This window comes from Rattus norvegicus, chromosome 4, assembly GCF_021556685.1.
Source record: "Rattus norvegicus strain SHRSP/BbbUtx chromosome 4, alternate assembly SHRSP_T2T, whole genome shotgun sequence".
NCBI classification, from domain to species: domain Eukaryota; kingdom Metazoa; phylum Chordata; class Mammalia; order Rodentia; family Muridae; genus Rattus; species Rattus norvegicus.
In genome coordinates, this window is record NC_141537.1 from 29,881,915 (window position 1) to 29,894,354 (window position 12,440).

At 43.5% G+C, this 12,440-nt stretch overlaps 2 protein-coding genes across 10 annotated transcripts in view; one reads left to right on the forward strand and one right to left on the reverse strand.

Annotated features, from left to right (window-relative positions):
* Cdk14 (cyclin-dependent kinase 14) overlaps positions 1-12,440 on the forward strand; it is a 582,117-nt gene that overhangs the window by 404,654 nt on the left and 165,023 nt on the right.
* The window catches only part of Speer4cl3 (spermatogenesis associated glutamate (E)-rich protein 4C like 3), a 28,644-nt gene that overhangs the window by 13,876 nt on the left and 2,328 nt on the right, over positions 1-12,440 (reverse strand). The window contains exons 3-5 of the mRNA XM_087659680.1: positions 12,013-12,156; positions 11,212-11,395; positions 720-815 (exon numbers count right to left, since the gene is read on the reverse strand). Coding sequence (XP_087515806.1) covers positions 720-815; positions 11,212-11,395; positions 12,013-12,156 — 424 coding nt within the window. The remainder of the gene's footprint in view (positions 1-719; positions 816-11,211; positions 11,396-12,012; positions 12,157-12,440) is intronic.

Genomic DNA, 12,440 nt, shown 5'->3' on the forward strand with positions numbered 1-12,440 from the left:
AAACAAAATTTCGTGTGTTAGTTCCTAGGAAAGGAAAGTATAATGAAGAGATGTTTTCTTCTTGGTTTGAGGAGAAACATTTCTGTTACAATTGCCAGAGTCAAAGTAGAATGGATCACAAACCTGGCTTTCACGGGAAGTACCATATGGGAATGTCATCCTGAACTCTGAAAGCTAAGGAATTCTATCTAGGAGATCCACAGGATGCCAGCAGCGCCTGCTGAGGGGGACAGGGTCACTTAGCTGGGAGGTAGTTGGGCTGGCCATTCAGCTTCAGTCTGTGGGTCTTGATTGCCCTTGGCATGCATAAGGTGCTTTGCAAGTCAGCCGAGATAAATGAGTCATGTTAAAAATGTCTGCCCAATGTGTGCTGGGATGTAGATAGGGGATTATAGATCCAAGTTGGGTCCTGATTCTCTTCCTCTTATGTAGGCCACCGAAGGAGTGAGATCTTCTCTAGGCATTCCTCATTGATGTCATTTCACGAGATGAATGTACAACTCATGAAATAATGTGATTAAACTCGCAAACACTAAGGCAGCATCTCTCGAGCTGATGTGTTTCCACAGCCTTTTCCCATGAGTCCATGTGTACAGGTGCGCAGTGGGGCATTTGAGAGATTGCTTATAAGGAACACGTTGGGAAAGGTTATGTTATTTTCACTCCATTGTAGGCTAAATAGTAAATAATCGAGATATCAGGTGGAACATTAATTTTACCTTGTTCGGAAAATGGATCTTTGCAAATGCTGTGGAGTTGCTGGCCTTGAGAAGGAGATTGCACCAATGAGTATCCCAACAGGCCGTCAATCTATCCTGATTTGAAAGAAATAGATGGAGATTGAAACAGAAAGCAGTATGAAGATGGAGGCAGAAACTGACCTGATGTGACCACACCCCAAGGGATGTTAGGTACCGGCAAGAACTGAAACAGGCCACAGGGTCCTTCCCTGGAGCCTGCACAGGCAGCAAAGCCCTGCTGACATCCCATCCCCATTTCTGCTCACTGAAACTATTGCTGGCTTCAGGCCCCCAAACTGGGAGAGACTAAATGTGTTCTAAGGGGCCAAATATGTATTTTTACAGTCACAGGAAGGTAATACATTCATGCTTACATGCTTTTGAATATCATATTATATTTACTTTCTGTTGCTGTGATAAAACACCTTTACCAAGGCATCTTTGAGAAGGAAAGGTTTATTTAGAGCTTTTGTTTCTAATGGCATAGCAATCTATCATCAACACAGCCGAGAACCATAATGGCAGGCAGGCAGGCAGGCAGGCAGGGTGCTGGAGCAGCAACCAAGAACTTAGATCCTGAGCTACAAACAAGCAGAAAGAGCTCACAGGGAGTAGCATGTATTTTTTTGAAGCCTCAAAGCCTCACCCCATACTTCCTCTAGCAAGACCATACCAACTGGTGGTCACCAAACGGCAGCCAACTGTAGACCAAATACTCACAAGCCCAAGGATTATGGGGGACACATCATTCTAATTACCATAAATATATTTTTGAAATAGTTTCGGGAATATTGGTGTTGAATAATGGGCAACTATCATGTTGAATTTTGAGGTAATCTGAATCAACATTAACATATTTCCTCTAACTAACTGAGTTAGCTGACTATCAAGTTCTCAGCTAACGTAAAGGGTTTCAGTGTGTGGACCGAATCATTGTTTGTGTCCGGAAGTGGTTAGAGGCACTGTTTCTACCCAAGAGACAACCCAGAGGGAAGGAAGGAATGTGCTCTGATTTGCAAAGCACAGGGCCAGGTCCTGAGCCTGAACCATCCTCGATGCCCATTGCCCCAAACTCCAGCTAGCCTCCGCCCCTCGTTCCCGGTGCCCTCTGAACAGATCCGCTCATGCTGGTGAGAGTGCACATGTGGGCGTGGCCTCCTCTGCACGGCTTGCGGTTTTTTAGGTTAAGGGTGGCAGGTTGTTAGAATGAGTTCGTAAGCACTGGTTCTCATGCCCATGTGCTCAGAATCCTCTGGAGTTTGTGCTGCCGTAGCTTTAAACTCCAGAGCCACCCTGGTGTGTGGTTCTGCGTTTCACCTCACCACTGGGGTATGTGAACACCATTTGGGGAGATAAAATGTTCAGAGGTGTAGCCTGTTTTCATTTCTCACCATCATCAGGGTGCTGGGCTCATGGGACACGAAGTTCAGGAGAGGGGAAACATAGCCTAAGATAGGGGCTCCAGCCCGTGTTTCTCCATGTGAGAAACAGCACAGGCTGAGGCCAGGTGGAAGTTCTCTAACTCCCGAGTACCCAGATGCCACTAGGAACTGTGGGGAGTTGAGAAAGGGGTGAAGGGGGGTGATTGTGGGCCTGAGGTGAGTTGGGGGTTGGGAGGAAGTCCTGCTTAGCTCAGGGTGAGCGAGCGTCAGAAGTGCAGAGAGGCCTTCTGCAGAGACCTAGGTGTGGCTGTGTATTGAAGAAGGCTTTCTTGCTTGGTGGTCTTTGAGGAAGGAGATAGGCCATGCTTGTCCAAACTGTTTATTCATGGTAGAGAATAGATATACACAACTTACTGAGGGTGGACCAGAGATTAAATACCTTTTTTTCAGGAAGCAGCATCTACTCTTATTCGCTAAGCTCTCAGGCCCGTCCATCCAGACACCTCATTCATATGGAGAACTCTAGGCTCTATGCTACCTGAGCAGTTGCCCTGGCCCTCTTAGTCCAGTGTCTTGGTGGTCACGTGCTCTAGGTCAGGACTCTGGTCTGGAGCGGATTCAAATGCCTACCACTCTCAATTATGAGAATTGCCCGGGTTTCTTAATCTCCTGGACCTTAACAGTTTTTCTGTCTGGTGACACACTTCCACTTGCCCCACACCGCTGCTGGTTGAAGGAACATACAGCTCTGAGTAGCAGAGCTCTTACCTAGTGCTCCTGTCCCCAGATCCCTTTCTTGGGTCCCTTGGAAACTCTGCTGCGGTGCTCCAGTGGACAAGCTGCATTGGCTTGGAGCACTACACCCCGCCCCCGTGCAGTTGCCCCACTGCTGCTATCTGCACATCTCATTGCCATGGCTCCTGTGGTGCACAGTTGGGGATTGACAGTCTGAGGCCCTGTTACACTAACTCTGAAAAGAAGTCACCGAGCTTAGCTTGAAGCAATGAGGGCATCCTGTTTAAGCAGACAGGGAATCAAAGCAGCGGAAGAAGAGAAAGATGGGGAAGACGGGAACGAAATATTTTAAGTGAGCCACTCTTACTGGGGGCCTTTCTGATTCTACAGGACATTTTCTGAAATAACTTTTTAAGTTGGTTGGTTTCGGGTTTTCCAACAACAGTTTTGTCTCTCTTCTGCAAATCTTTCCTGGCTTCTCGACCCAGGCCAAAGCAAACAGTCAAATCTACAAGTCATTTATCAGAGAAGCCTCTGAGGTTTAGTTAGTTAGACTGAGGCAGCCAGAGGCCCCAGCTCTACCTGTATTATCCGTGGGTTTCAGGATAGTTCGCATATCTTTGCTCTGCTTTGGGCCAGTTAAAGTGACTCTTTGGGGAGGGAATGTCTCAGTAAATATTTCTGCGGGTGTGTGTGTGTGTGTGTGTGTGTGTGTGTGTGTGTGTGTGTGTATTTATGTATGAGTGTGCGTGCACGCATGAGAGAGGGAGAGGGAGAGAGAGAGAGAGTGCCCTTGCACAAATGAATGCAGTTTATGCATTGGTACATGGGTGTGCGTGTACTAGTACTTGTGGAGACCAGAAGACAACCTCAATTGTTGTTCCTCAGGAATCTTCCACTTTGGATGTTAGAAACATGGTCTGTCGTTGGAGTTCAGGTAAACTAGACTGGCTGGCCAGCAAGCCCCAGGGAACCCCATTTCTGCCTCCCTGGTACAGAGATTACAAACACGGGACTGCCACATCCGACTGAGTTTTGGGATCAAATGCCTGTCCTCAGGGCTCACATAGCAAATACTTTGCTGACTGAGGTATTTCCTCAGCTCTCTCCTTCATTTTGGTTTGTGTGCGCATCTAGGTATGTGCACGTGTGCATGATTGCATGGGCACATGTGTTCACATGTGTGCGAGGGACAAAGATTGATGTTGACTGTTATCCCTTGGTCTGTTCCTTGTAGTTTGAGACAGGGCCTCTCACTAAAACCGGCGCTCACCAGTTCAGCTGTCCTAGCTGAGCAGTCCTCAGGGCTTACGTGTCTCTGCCTTGCCAGCACTGGAGTGTGGATGTGCTGCAATGCCTGGCAAGTCCCCATACTTTCATAGATATCTCCATACTCTCCTTTGTCTTGTTGGTTTGAAGAATATTTTCTTAATGCTTATGGAGCAGTCCCTGGTGTGGCCAGCCCTGCTGAACCATACCGTTGCTGTCTCATTCTGTGCTGAGCAGTTTCCAAAAGCTGCCCTTACTTACTTGTGTTCCTTTTCCTCCAAACGTTGGCTACGGTGAAAACACTGCAAATATTTGGAAACATCCTCCCTTCCAAGCCAGTCCAGCTGAGCCACCAACTCAGAGTTCCAGCCCCTTCCTGGGCGCTGAGCAGCTTTTACTTTTCAGTCTCTAGGCTCCCCCTACTGGTCTTTTCTATGCAATTTTTGCTGCTCTTTAGAAACTCACCATGGGTTCTGCTATCCTACAAAGCACGACCCAGAATCGTGACAACTCAATGCAGACTCTTGTTTTGATCTTAAGGAGGGATTATCGTACCTTATCGCTACTTTTTTTTTTTAGTTAACTGTTCAAAGTTAGTATACAAAACAACGGGCTTCGTTAAAGCACAGTCATGGGTACATGTGATGATATATTTTTTAAATCACTCCTGTCCTTTATATCCTGGGCTGGGGGTGGTTCCTTTATTTTCCCAAAGCTCACTTCCATCCTGCTTAAAGCAGTCTTCATGATCCCACATCCAGCCTGCACGCCATTGCCACAGTGAACAGTCAAAACATTACATCATTATCTGTGGCAGTCTAGATAGGCTCTAAGGATGAAAGACGAGAATTTTAACTGGGTAGACACACACACACACACACACACACACACACACACACACACACTCACACACGCATGACGTAGATAAGTGCACATGCAAACACACATTGTGTTTTGCTTGTCTAGCTCCTGTAAACTTTCTAATAATATCCATATGCTTTGCCGGTCTCCTGCAAAACAATGGACGTTATTACTGTTTAGCAAGTGAGGGAGGAAAGCCTCGGTGAGTACCTTCTCTGGTTTCTTTTTAATTGGTCACCCTTGTTTGTTAACTTACTCTTGTCTGTGTATCAAGTTTTAATTATAGCTAAATAAAACAAGAGTCATACCATCCAGACTGTATATACCATCCCGACTGTATATACCATCCCGACTGTATATACCATCCCGACTGTATGCCGTACTGTTATGTCCTGGAGGTAGACTTTGCTCTTTACTCCATGTAAATGCAAACTGAGATCACACACCTCTTACAACTCTTACCTCTCCTAAGCATCCCATTGCATTTTGTACAGCCTTTCTCATTTCTTTGTTGTACCTCACACCATTGATTCTTTTCTTTTGCCTCAGCTTAAGTCTGTCTCCTCTAGTGGACAGTGTGGCTTTTCATCTCTTAGAGGAAATAGCCCAAACCACTCTTTCTCAACAAGTGTAAACGTTCCCTATGCTGTCATGTGGATCCACCATCCTCTGGCCTTTCAGGGTTCTTTCCATTGAAGCCTGCCTTTTCTCTTTTTAGTCATTTTCCTGTGCAGTATCTGCTACTGACTTCCTCATGCCAGCCACAGAAGAGCTTGTGAGCTCTTGTTTCCTGTGTTATCAAAACCTTACCAAATCAATGCATGCTTATTGCCTCAAAATTTCTGTGGGTTGGGAGTTTCCAAACTTGTACAAGATGTTTCCTCTGCTTCGTGATCTCACAGAGATGCAATCTGGGAATCTGCTGGGGCTTGCAAGTTTAACTAAGGTAACTGGATAAGGGTAGACATCCAAGTTCATGTGGTTGTTGGAAACCACATTCTTGCTGGCTACTGGAGTGTGACTGAGTAGGCTTTTTGCTGACTGTTGGCTTAGGTCAACCACAGCTTCTTGTCTCTAAACCTTTCCACCAAAGCTGTTTGCTTTCAAAAAAAAAACAAAAAACAAACAAAAAACAAAAAACCAGTAAGTGAGTGAGTCTTCTAGCCCACTGACTGGGAGTTATCAACTGACCCAACAATCGATATCTTAACTTTCTTGTATTCATTTGGAATTCTGGGAACATTTCAGAGGATACATAAATGCTCCAGCCCCAAGAGGCAGGATAGGTGGTTGTGGGTCATTGAAGGAGGTTGGTTGAGGTTTGTTAGTAGCCATAGTCAAAGAAAAAAAACAAAAGGAAATAAGTTAGATACAGAGATCTCTTTCCCTTCTATCCTTGTTTCTCTACCATCTAGCATTAGGGAATAAAATCAAGTGGTAAGGTAGAAAAAAGGAAGAAGCTACAAAGTAACAGAGACCAGCTACACAGTTCCTCTATGTCCCTGTCAAGTCACTGAAAAAATGGCTGAAGATGCATATATATTAACACCCTTGCCTTTCTAGCCAAGTGGTCTGCTCTTCAACTGAACCATTTTCTAGCTCAGTAACCTTTACTGAGTTTCTCAGGGCAGTAAGTTACGTCTGTGAATAGCAAGTAATTATGCAATCTGCACTCAGAGCCTAGGCAGTCCTACAGCTCTGGGACACAAAACCTGCCTACAGAGAGCTAGTCCACCAGGAACTCTCTCACTCCAAAGATCACAGGCTCACAAGGTCACAGTCCCACAGAAAGGACAAGCTGCAGTCAGAGCCAGCAAGACCAACAAACATCAGAGATGACCAGATGAGGAAAGGCAAGCACAAGAACCTAAACCAAGACTACTTGGCATCATAAGAACCCAGTTCTCCCACCACAGAAAATACTAGAAAAGACTGGAAAAGCAAGAGTTGGATTTAACATCACATCTCATGATGATGATAGAAGACATTAAGGACATAAATAACTCCCTTAAAGAAATACAGGACAACACAGGTAAACAAGTAGAAGCCCTGAAAGAGGAAACACAAAAATCCATTAAAGCATTACAAGAAAACACAACCAAACAGGTGAAGGAATTGAAAAAAGCCATACAGGATTTAAAAATGGAAATAGAAACAATAAAGAAAGCCCAAAGGAAAACAACCCTGGAAATAGGAAACCTAGGAAAGAGATAAAGAGTCATAGACAAAAGCATCACCAACAGCATACAAGAGATAGAAGAAAGAATCTAGGGGCAGAAGATACCATAGAAAACATTGGCACAATAATCAAAGAAAATGAAAAAAGCAAAAAGTTCCTAACCCCAACCATCCAGGAAATCCAGGACATAATGTGAAGACCAAACCTAAGAATAATAGATATAGAAGAGAACAAAGATTCCCAACTCAAAGAGCCAGTAAATATCTGCAACAAAATTATAGAAGAAAACTTCTTTAACCTAAAGAAGGGGATGCCCATAAACATACAAAAAGTCTACAGAACTCCAAACAGATTGAACCAGACAAGAAATTCCTCCTGTTACATAATAGTCAAAACACCAAATACCAAAAACAAAGAATATTAAAAGCAGTAAGGGAAAAAGGTCAAGTAACATATAAAGGCAGACCTATCAGAATCACACCAGACTTCTCGCCAGAAACTATGAAGGCCAGAAGATCCTGGACTGATGTCATACAGACCCTAAGAGAACACAAATGCCAGCCCAGGTTACTGTATCCTGCAAAACTCTCAATTAACATAGATGGAGAAACCAAGATATTCCATGACAAAACCAAATTTACACAATATCTTCCTACAAATTTGTCCCTACAAAGGAAAATAGATGGAAAACTCCAACACAAGGAGAGAAACTACACTGTATAAAAAGCAGGAAAGCAATCTTCTTACACCAAACCCAAAAGAAAATAGCCACACAAACATAATTCCACCTCAAACAAGAAAGTCACTATAAACAATCAGTATCCTAATATCTCTTAATGTCAATGGAGTCGACTCCCCAATTTAAAAAGCCACAGACCAGCAGACTGGATATGTATACAGGACCCAGCATTTTGCTGCGTACAGGAAATGTACCTCAGTGACAAAGACACTACCTAAGAGTAAACATTTTGCCAAGCAAATGGTCCCAAAAAGAAGCTGGAGTAGCCATTCTAATGTAAAATAAAATCGACTTTCAGCCAAATGTTATCAAAAAAAGGTAAGGAAGGACACTTCATACTCATCAAAAGAAAAATCTGCCAAGATAAACTCTCAGTTCTGAACATCTATGCTCCAAATGCAAGGGCACCCATATTCATGAAATAAACTAAATAAAGCTCAAATAACACATTGCACCTCCCACAATAACAGTGGGAGACTTCAACACACTACCCTTATCAATGGACAGATCATGAGACAGAAACTAAATAGAGACACAGTGAAACTAACAGAAGTAATGAACCAAATGGATTTAAAAGACATCTATAGAATATTTCATCCTAAAGAAAAAGAATATAACTTCTCATCACCTTATGATAACTTCTCCAAAACTGACCATATAATTGGTCACAAAACAGGCCTCAGTATATACAAGGAGATTGAAATAATCCCAGTCATTCCATCAGATCTCCATGGACTAGGATTAGTCTTCAGTAACAGCAAAAAACGACAGAAAGCCCACAAACATGGGAGCTGAACAAGGACAACTTGATAAGGAAAGAAAAAAAGAAATTAAAGATTTTATAGAATTTAATGGTAACGAAGGCACAACATACCCAAATTTGTGGGATACAATGAAAGCAGTGCTAAGAGGAAAACACATAGCTCTGAGTGCCTCCAAACAGCAAACACTACTAGGTTGACAGCACACCTAAAAGGCCTAGAAAAAAAAGAAACAAATACACACAAGAGGAAGCGACAGCAAGAAATAATGAAACTCAAGGTTGAAACCAAGAAACAAAAAGAACTATACAAAAAATCAATAAAACCATCCTGTAAATAAATCTAATGTATTCATTAATGTGCCAGTAGACTCTTGGAGAACTGTTACTGTGGCCTCCCCTATCTGGAATAAATAAATGTTTGTTCACATTCCTCCTCCAGAAAAATCACACGAGGGTCAGAAATCTCTGGAATCCTAACAGGGTGATGGTAGAGTCAGGAAGATCAGGAGTTCAAGGATGGCTTCAGCTATGTATCAAGTTTGAGGCTGGACTGGGCAACATGAGATTCAGACTCAGTAAAATAATAGCAAAGGAAAGCAAAATAGTCAGGAGGTTTTCTAATGTCTCCAACACCAAGAAATGATAAATGTTTGAGGGAGATACATGGATCAGTTACTAATTACGGATACATGGATCGAAATGTCCCTTGTACCCATAGCTATGCACAATTACTACATGCCTATTACTTATAGCAACTTCATTTCTTTGAGACAGAGTCTCCATGTGTAGTCCTGACCTCTCTACAAAGTCTAGGCTAGCACTGAACTGATGGTCCTCCTGCCTCAGCTTGTCAAGTGCTAGAGTTGTAAGTGTGCATCTCAACACCTGAAGTGACCAAGATAACCACATCTTGTCCAGATTCCATTTCGTCCCTGCCTAGGTGGTCCTCAGACTTTCCTCCTCTAGTACTTACATCCACCTCTGCAATGGTTTGGGGCCTATCCATGACCCTCACCATGGTACAGATATATTAACCAAAATAATTCATGTTTGTGTAGGCTAAAACACAAATCTAAAATAACTAGAGGAAGTGTAAAGAAAAATAATCATTCTGTTGTGTCTGGAAAATACTGCTAAGCTTTGCAAAACTTCAGATGCTGCAAGCTTCCTCCAACCATCACCAGCACTGATGGGATTGTATGTTTTGTCTGCTATTGGTCTATCCATCACTAAAGGATTCTTATACTCTTACCCTACTTCATTAGTATGGTTACCAGTAACTATCTCTCATAGATTATTTCACACCCTACAAACTTTATTGGAAAAATAATCTGTGGATCCCTTTAAGAACTCGATGGAACTTATTGCCCGGCTTTTCAAAAAAAAAAAAAAAAAAAAAGGTACAAGCATTGCATTAAAGGAAAACTTTAGGAGGAGAGAAAAAAAAAAAAAACAACAACAAAAAGCAAAACTTCAACCAAAACCCTAGAACTCTAACAGATAATATTGCTAAGCAGAATTCTCTCACTTCTCATTCAGCAGCATAGACCTACTGCCTGTTAATCTTCTTGGACACTTGGTGGCAAGGCAGTCACCTCAGTTCTTTCTCAAGGGGTACTGTCCAGCCAGGAAAGGTATTAAGAGCTGAATCAGCCAGGCTAGCTCAATGACTGCATAAACTCAGGGTTTGAGTAAATGAACTAAGAGGAAGAATATTCATTCAAAATTCAAGGAATTTTGTGGGTGTTCAGGAGGGTTCTTAGCAGGGGTCTCCTGAAATAGCAACTCAGTCTTCAGGAGGCTCTTTTCCTGGGATGTGTCCAGTTGCAGCTCTCTTGCAGTTTCTTAGAACTGGGAGAGGAAGGCAACTATTAAGACAGTAACCACGCATGCCAGCTCAACTACCGTCTCAGCTGTATCGGACAGGCAACATTGATCTTTTAACTGAAATCATTGCGGCTAACTCTTCAGGCATGTCAATCTCCAGCAAGGCTCACAGAAACCTGGGCAGACAGGCTCCTACTCGGCTCCTATCAGTGCAAACCAAGAACAGGGCAATTGGAGGAAAACTCACTGGGTTGCAGGAAGAAGGGAGAAGACCACATGCCACCCATTTTAAAGACAATGACAAACACTCCTATGACATTTGCACTTGGTTCTTATCCCCGCAGGGTGCTTGCAACTGGGATGGCACATGATCCCTGCATGACCCCTTTCTCAGGACCCATAACTCACTCAAAAATCTGCATAGCATCCCACCTGTCAGGAGGACATGCAGGAATGTGACATATTATTCATCTGTCACCATTACTGTACTGCAGCTTCAAGCAGAGCAGCAAGGTGCACTGGCCAATTACTCAGTTTCTCACAAGATGCTAACTTCCCAGAACACATGTACATCGACAGAGCAATGAACAACTACATTACATAAGGTAGTGGTCTGGTTGGGTGTAAATTAGAAAGGTGGTAGGAGAAAGCAAATTTTCATCAGATTGGCAAATGGTATCAGACATTGTTAATCTGACTAAGCTTCTTGTCCCTACCTGATGTTGTTGGGTCTGAAGGGTGCTGGTCTTCTCCTGTCCGTCTTTATCATTCATGTTCAAGTGAAACAAGTATTTCTGTAGGACTGCACCATCTAGCTGTACCCCCTTGTTCTCCTGCTTCAGTTTGACCAACTTCTTCTTCATAAGAGTCTTCTCCAGGATGATCCGGCTGTGCAGGTTACTGAAAACACACTCTGCATAGTTAGATCCTGCAGTTTCTTCCACCCAATCCTTCTACCAAGTCCCACTAACGCCACCAGGACGCAGATACCCATAAAGAGTCAATACAATACATGTCAATACACCCATCATAGCCGCACAAATAGCAAACAGCCTATTCAGGGAAGAATAAATGATTTCTGTAGCCCAAACACCAATAAGGGTCCATGTCCCTCCCAAAGAAAAATGGATTTGCACCTATCCTTTGCAGCCCAATGTGTTCGGGCAACATCGATAAGTAGGGGGCAAATAACCTCCAGGTTATGCCAGTAGGACCAAGGGAGGTCATTCCATCCATGTCTGCCATCACACTCAACTCTGTAAAACCCTGACTGATCCCAGAGGCCCAGGGCTACACAATAAACTGAATCACTGTTCTATCCTACTGAAGATGCCTTGAGAATGCTGGGACTGGTAACAGTCTCTTACGTAACTGAAAACAGAATCCAAGGGCCCAAGTCACACTGATGTTAAACAGCCAAGGGGATGCAACCAGAGCTGCAGACTCTCCAATCCAGAACAGACAGACAGACAGACATGGCCATCGCACAAGTGGCGTCCTTTCTGACCAGTACTGACCGATAGAAGTTCATCTCCTTCTTGAGCTCCTGCAAGTTCTCAGTCATGTCAGGGTTCTCCGTCCTCAAGTTGTGTAGTAACGACATGACCTCCTTCTCCTTTTTCTTCAATTTTTCATAAAATGGGTTTGGCTTGAAGTAGGGCCTGGCCACAGGAAGATAAATCTCAATGAACACGGGCTCTTAGGAATAATGAACATAGGATGGGCACGGTACTACCCCAGCCCTGGAGGAAAACTTTCTGAATTCTACATAATGGGATTGTCTTCACCTTTGGAAACTTGTTATTCCGGGCCCAGGACACCAGAAGCTGGGTATTTCTATGGAGGGTGCCCTGGCTCTCTTTGTTCACTAAGGAGGGCTCGATGGGAAGTCAAACAAGTTATTCTGTCAAGAGCCTAGGCCACAGCTCTTTGTCCACCAGAAACC